At 48.4% G+C, this 7,500-nt stretch overlaps 1 protein-coding gene across 6 annotated transcripts in view; it reads right to left on the bottom strand.

Moving 5' to 3' along the window:
* LOC138633758 (receptor-type tyrosine-protein phosphatase mu-like) overlaps window positions 1-7,500 on the bottom strand; it is a 107,327-nt gene that overhangs the window by 65,192 nt on the left and 34,635 nt on the right. For all 6 annotated transcript variants that reach the window (XM_069720172.1, XM_069720177.1, XM_069720174.1 and 3 more), the window contains exons 3-7: window positions 4,596-4,763; window positions 4,264-4,373; window positions 2,354-2,432; window positions 1,660-1,775; window positions 1,295-1,469 (exon numbers count right to left, since the gene is read on the bottom strand). In XM_069720172.1, the coding sequence (XP_069576273.1) occupies window positions 1,295-1,469; window positions 1,660-1,775; window positions 2,354-2,432; window positions 4,264-4,373; window positions 4,596-4,763 (648 nt within the window). The remainder of the gene's footprint in view (window positions 1-1,294; window positions 1,470-1,659; window positions 1,776-2,353; window positions 2,433-4,263; window positions 4,374-4,595; window positions 4,764-7,500) is intronic.

Here is a 7,500-nt window from a genome sequence, read left to right as displayed (position 1 = left end):
GGATCAGGTCTACATGCAGAGAACCACACACACACATCTCGGGGTTCCACTGATTTCTTAACGAGGGAAGAACGAGTTAACGAGTTAATTAAAATTCGTGACCTTCGGCGAATCACAGCAGACCTGGATTCTATTACCCAGAATCCCGATGGAGCTGCTCTAATTCCTCCTGACCCACTTCATCACACACCCACACACCCACACACCCACACACACACACACACACACACACACACACAGAGGTGTGTCTTAACCGGAACATGATAAGCACGCATCATTGCACATGTATCCTACTTAGTGTGTGTGTGTGTGTGTGTGTGTGTGTGTCTGCACATCCACAGTTTGAGTGACAATTCAATCAGAGGTTAAACCGGCGGGATGGGGTGGAGGTGTGTCGAATCATGTGACCAACAAACGCCTCCTCACCTGTCTCACACACACACACACACACACACACACACACACACACACACACACACACACACACACACACACACACACACACACACACACACACACACACACACACACACACACACACACTCACTCACTCACACACACACACACTCACTCACTCACTCACTCACTCACTCACACACACACACACACACACACTCACTCACTCACTCACTCACTCACACACACACACACACACACACACACACACACACACACACACACACACACACACACACACACACACACACTCACTCACTCACTCACTCACACACACACACACACACACTCACTCACTCACTCACTCACACACACACACACACACACACACACACACACACACACACACACTCACTCACTCACTCACTCACTCACACACACACACACACACACACACCACACACACACACACTCAGTGCAGTAATGAGGGGCTTTAATAAATGAGATCCTCGACTGACGACGTTAAAATATAAATATGAACAAAACAGACAGACAGGTGGACAGACAGACAGGTGGACAGACAGGTGGACTCAGTTTTCAAAATAAAAGACGTTTGATGAATTGTACTCTGGAGCGATCCGATCAGCTGCCATCGTTGATCAATAAAGAATAATTGATCTGTAATCTGGTTGTTGTGTTTACAGCAGCAGCTGATTCTCCTGTTGATTGACAGACCGATCAGTTTATTGATCCACAGGTTGAATGTTCAGCTGATCCACTGATGATGACACGTGTACAGTCAGAGAGCCGATAGGATCGGAGCTGGGTTCAGAGGAGAAACGCTCCAATGAAACAACACAAACATTAATGACACGGCCAGCAGCCAATCAGGACTCACGTTTGACAGTGAGGTCGGCGTAGGACGACATGCTCACACCACGCTCTGATTGGGCGATGCAACGGTAGCGTCCCGAGTCGCCCTTCGTTGTGTTCTCCACGTCGAAGCCTGCCACGTAGCGACGCGAGTTCACCGGCTTGGTTTCCTTGACAACCGCCTGGCGCCCGCCCATCCCCTGACGACCCAAACACACACACACACACACACACACACACACACACACACACACACACACACACACACACACACACACACACACACACACACACACACACACACACACACACGTCAGATCACCTGCAACAGGTGCCGCCTCCTGTCCTGGCGGCCGATCCGAGGTGTCTGCGAGGCGGCGGGTGGATCACCTGTAGGTACAGCAGCAGGCTGCTCTGCGGCCGGCCGTTCACCGTGCAGTGGAACGTCGCCGTCTGGCCCGCGTTCACCTCAACGCCCTTAATGTGCAGGAAGTGAGGCGTGCTCACTGGGGACACACAGAGGTCAGAGGTCACACACTGCAGCAAGGAACCAATGGAGATGGATCCTGGAGGAGTGTGTGTGCATGTGTGTGTGTGTGTGTGTGTGTGTGTGTGTGTGTGTGTGTGTGTGTGTGTGTGTGTGTGTGTGTGTGTGTGTGTGTGTGTGTGTGTGTGTGTGTGTGTGTGTGTGTGTGTGTGTGTGTGTGTGTGTGTGTTCACATAACAAAGCAACATCAGAAATGCCTTCAGACCAGCAGGTAGATAAACAGACGGATGGATCAAAGTCCATGCTAACCAATTTATATTTTAATGAGCTCCCCAGCCTCAACCCACACACACACACACACGCACGCACACACACACACACACACACACACACACACACACACACACACACACACACACACACACAGACTGACCTTGATTCTACGATGCCGATTCAACTTTTAACATCGTTATCCAATTAAGGAGCCAAACCTCGTTAACCAATTAGGAGCCTGTTCTACAAGAGGGCGGGGCCTTTCTCTGCATGTGTGTGTGTGTGTGTGTGTGTGTGTGTGTGTGTGTGTGTGTGTGTACTTACTGCACTGGTGACCCTGCAGTGTGATGTCCTTGATGGCCAGAACTCCTCTCTGCCCGGTGCTGACTGCCTCGAACACCACCTGACACACAGACCAATCACATCACTTGTCAATGACATCATCAGTAGGATTACTAAAGGAGGTCCACATAGAACCAAAACCAGGTCTGACAGGAGGTCCACATTGTAAAAATATCCAGATTTAAGGAGGACCGGTTCTAGAGGAGAACAGACGGGCTGCTCACTTCCTGTATGTGACTCAGTTTGGTTGTGTTCTTGTTGGCTCTGTTTGGTTCTTTTGTGTTCTGTTCCTACAGGGTTCTACTTAAATGACTGTGTGTGAGTTCCTGTGTTTTTCTGTGTGTACATTCCACAGTCTTATCGCCACGGAAACCGGTGCCATATATCCTGTTGGTGCCCAGAAACAGGAAGTCCTCCTCCCTCCATCCACCCGTTTGTCCTCTCCCCCTCCCCCTCATCTCAGCTGTGACTCCTCTTCCCTCCATTCTTCTTCTCTGCTTCCTGTTGTGATAGAACGTGACGGTAGAACATTATGGTAGAATGTGACGCAGAATGTGACGGTAGAACGTGAAGTTAGAACGTGAAGGTAGAACGTGACAGTAGAACGTGATGGTAGAACGTGAAGGTAGAATGTGAAGTTAGAACGTGAAGGTAGAACGTGAAGGTAGAACGTGAAGGTAGAACGTGACAGTAGAACGTGACAGTAGAACGTGATGGTAGAACGTGAAGTTAGAACGTGAAGGTAGAATGTGACGGTAGAACGTGAACGTCACAGGAACAGAAACAGAATGTGGGATCTCGAGTTCCTGTTTTTTTTCTCCTGCAGGTGTCGATGTTTTTTGGCACAAGGTTCCCATGGTGAGAAAAACTGTGTGTGTGTGTGTGTGTGTGTGTGTGTGTGTGTGTGTGTGTGTGTGTGTGTGTGTGTGTGTGTGTGTGTGTGCGTGTGTGCGTGTGTGTGTGTGTGTGTGTGTGTGCGTGTGTGTGTGTGTGTGTGTGTGTGTGTTGAACCAATTAGCTGCAGCCCTCATGCGGTTTAGAGATGACGGAGCTTTTAAAGCCACATAAAAGAGCTTTCAATACGGATCAGCCACATCCAGAGTGAGTGTGTGTGTTCTGGTGTTCCTGTCTCTGTGAGGACCACGTGCACTTTCAGGCCTTGTGAGGACATGTGGTCCGGTCCTCACGGTGGAACCTTCAGAGGAACGTTCCAGCGTTTGGACCTCGAGGGTTCCTCGTGGTCTGAGTGTGTTGGTGTGTCAGGACATCGTTGATGAAAAGCTGCTGCAGCGTTTCACTGATATTTAAAGCTTCATTGTTGAGACCTGATCCTGCATCCAATACATGGAACATATCAGAACTAAAGAGATTATTAAAGATGATTACTGTCAACATCAACCTGATTAATCTGATTAATCTGATCAATCTCAACTTGTTTCTACAACTCAGTCAACCCTCTGAACTTTGTGATCACATTACCAGATTGTCAAAATAAATCTACAGGTGTCAGGTTCAAGTTTAATTTACGTTCAGGTTCAGGTTCAGTTTTAAATTCAGGTTTAAGTTTAAATTTAAATTCAGGATCAGGTTCGGGTTCAGGTTTAAGTTTAAATTAAAGTGCAGGTTTAGGTTCAGGTTTAAATTCAGGTTAAGGTTTAAGTTCAGGTTCAGGTTTAAGTTTAAATTCAGGTTGAGGTTTAAGTTTAGGTTCAGGTTTAAGTTCAAGTTTAGGTTCAGGTTCAGGTTTGAGTTCAGGTTTAGGTTCAGGTTTAAGTCCAGGTTTAGATTCAGGATCAGGATCAGTGTCCTGAGAATCCATCACTACCTGAACACAGTGTTCTGATAACAGTTGTTCAGCAGTAAAAACGAGTTGTCGTGTGCTTGTGAGTTACCTGGTAGTGATTGGGCCAGAAGGTGGACACAGCAAGCTCCAACTCCTTCCAGATGTGGTAGGCAGGGCCTGAGGAGTTAAAGACGGGAACTCCCAGAGGACTGTTGTTCTCTGCAGGAAACAAACTCTGTTAAAAAACTTGAGAGCTCAGCCACCAAACTAACAAACCTGAAAGCTCCGCCCCCCACCTATCACACCTGAGAGCTTCGCCCCAGGCTAACACACCTGAGGGACCTCCGCTGACGTTACTATGCTACTGTGTGTGTGTAGTACTGCAGCGGTACTTTGGAGTACTTCTGAGTACTTTGGAGTACTTTGGAGTTCCTGACGCACCTTTGACGTAGACGTTGAGTGTGGCGGGCGTGGCAGCCTCGCGGCCTCCTGCCTGGTAGAACAGGAAGCTGACGCAGTGTGTGTCGTTCTCTTTGAGCGGCGGCAGCAGCATCTGAGCTCGCTGACCGCCATAACGGCCCGACGTGTTCACGAACAGGAAGGAGGAACCTGCCGACAGGAAGTGACATGTCATAAAAAAGACAAAATAACAGCCTTGAATTCAAGTTGAATGAATAAGTATTCATTGAAAATAATTAAAACATTCTGAAGAATGAAATGTTAAGAATGTGGAAAAATCTAAAAATTGAACGATGAAGACGTGACGAGTAAATAAAGATCTGATTTTCTCATTTATATTACTGTTATTATTAATATGGAATATTCAAACTATTGAAATGTCGTCAATCAGAAGCTGCCAAAATAAAAGTGAGATTTTAAGCAGCTGTAATGAGAAATTTCAGAATAAAGCTGGTGTTGTTATGTGAGTATCAGAAGAATGAAGTTGACGTGCAGCGATGCGTCAGACAGACTTCAGAATAAAAGCTCATGTTGGGTCGTCACACTTTAAAATGAAAAGAGCAACGAAAGATGGAGAGACGGCGAACAGGATACCCATCAGTGACAGGAGACGCCAAAACAAAAGACTCTCATTAGTGTATTAAAACAGAAAATCCATAATTCATCGGCACTGACAAGCGTAGTGTGTGTGTGTGTGTGTGTGTGTGTGTGTGTGTGTGTGTGTGTGTGTGTGTGTGTGTGTGTGTGTGTGTGTGTGTGTGTGTGTGTGTGAACAAATCACTCATTTTGTCGACAGTGGGAATCTATAATTGGAAGACTTCAGAATAAAAGCTGGGTGTTCATTTTAAAGCTTTGAAACTCAGAAAGCAGCTCCTTCTGTGTGTGTGTGTGTGTGTGTGTGTGTGTGTGTGTGTGTGTGTGTGTGTGTGTGTGTGTGTGTGTGTGTGTGTGTGTGTGTGTGTGTGTGTGTGTGTGTGTGTGTGTGTGGTTCCTCATTAGTGTGTGTTCACGTCTCTGTGTCACGACTACAGCTGTCAATCATCTGAGCTGCGTTCACTTTTTTTCACATTTCTGTTGCTGCAAAGTTTCTATGAAATTTAAATGACTCCTGTTTTACAGTGTGTGTGTGTGCGGGTTGAAGGGCGTCTCCATGGTAACAGCAGCAGAGAGCAGTGTTCATCCAGTCAGCTGTCTGTCTGAGTCCTCACGGCTTTTTATTGTTGTTCAATCTGCTGATCAGGTTTTTAATCAATCATTCGATCGTTTTGTTTTACCGATAACTAATGTAAAGTTTTTGATCGTTCAATTATTCAAATGTTTGATAATTAATTTCTCTTACATGTGTGTAACGTCTAATGGGTGTAACGTGTAACGTGTCCTGAGGAGGTCGTTCAGAAGATCGTCGACCTTCAGACCAGCTGATCTGTTTAATATCACACTTTGTTTGATTTCATTTCCAGGTTGTTTAAATGTGTCAGAGGATCAATGGAGGAAGAGGAGAATCGATTGGAGGAGGAGGGGGGGAGGAGGGGGGAGGGGGAGGAGGAGGGGGTGAGGAAGATGAGGAAGAGGAGGAGGAGAAAGATGAGGAAGAGGAGGAGCAGGAGGAGGAGGGGGTGAGGAGGTGGAGGGGGAGGAAGAGGAGAAAGGAGAGGAGGTGGAGGGGGAGGAGGAGGTGGAAGGGGAGAAGGAGGAGGAAGGGGAGGGGGAAGGGGAGGAAGAGGAGGGGCAGGAGAAGGAGAAAGATGGGGAAGAGGAGGAGGAGGAGCAGGAGGTGGAGGAAGAGGAAGAGAAGGAGGTTAAAATCACAGGGAGGAGGAGGGGGAAGATGAGGAAGAGGAGCAGGAGGCGGAGGATGAGGAGGAAAAGGAGGAGGAGATGGAGGAAGAGGAGGAGGGGGAGGAAGGGGATGAGGAGGAGGAGCAAGAGGAAGAGGAGGAGGAGAGGAGGGGGAGGAAGATGAGGAAGAGGAGGAGGTGGAGGAGAAGGAGGAGGAAGGGGAGGGAGAAGGGGAGGAGGAGGAAGATGAGGAAGATGAGAAGGAGGTGGAGCGGAGCAGGAGGAGGAAGAAGAGGACAAGGAGGAAGATGAGGAGGAGGAAAAGGAGGAGGAACATGAGGAGGAGGAAGAGGACGAGGAGGAAGATGAGGAGGAGGAGCAGGAGAAGGAGGAGGAGGAGGAAGGGGAGGAGGAGGAGGAGGAAGATGAGGAAGAGGAGAAAAAGCAGGAAGAGGAAGAGAAGGAGAAAGAGGAAGAGGAGGGGAAAGGGGAGGAGGAGGAAGAGGAGGAGGAGGTTCAATCATCACAGGGAGGAGGAGGAGGAAGATGAGGAAGAGGACGAAGAGGAGCAGGAGGAGGAGGCGGAGAAGGAGGAGGAGGAATAGGAAGGGGAGGAGGAGGAAGAGGAGGATGAGGAGAAAGAGGATGGGGAGGAGGAGGATGAGGAGGAAGAGGAGGAGGATGGGGAGAGGAGGGGGAGGAAGATGAGGAAAAGGAGGAGGTGGAGGAGAAGGAGGAGGAAGGGGAGGGAGAAGGGGAGGAGGAGGAAGATGAGGAAGATGAGAAGGAGGAGGACGAGGAGGAAGATGAGGAGGAAGAGGAGGAGGAGGAGGAAAAGGAGGAGGAAGATGAGGAGGAGGAGGGAGGAGGAAAATGAGGAAGAGGAGCAGGAGGAGGAGGAGGAGGAGCAGCTGATGAGTTCAGATTCTGCTGATGAACATTTGTTTCATGTTTCATATGAAGAAGCAGAAAACAGGAAGTCCATCTGCAGCCAATCAAAGGAGCAGGTGTCACATTTCACCTGGTCGTCAGCGAGACACCAAAAATACACCAACGAACAACACAGCTTCTGACGACCTCCTGATGACATCACAGGTCACTGAGGTAC

This window comes from Brachyistius frenatus, unplaced genomic scaffold (assembly GCF_029030835.1).
Source record: "Brachyistius frenatus isolate BFR_SWC_R1_liver_20210118 unplaced genomic scaffold, ASM2903083v1 Contig_236, whole genome shotgun sequence".
In the NCBI taxonomy this organism is placed as follows: Eukaryota; Metazoa; Chordata; class Actinopteri; family Embiotocidae; genus Brachyistius; species Brachyistius frenatus.
Note: the sequence above shows the minus strand (reverse complement) of the source record. Positions and strands in the feature narration are given on the sequence as shown.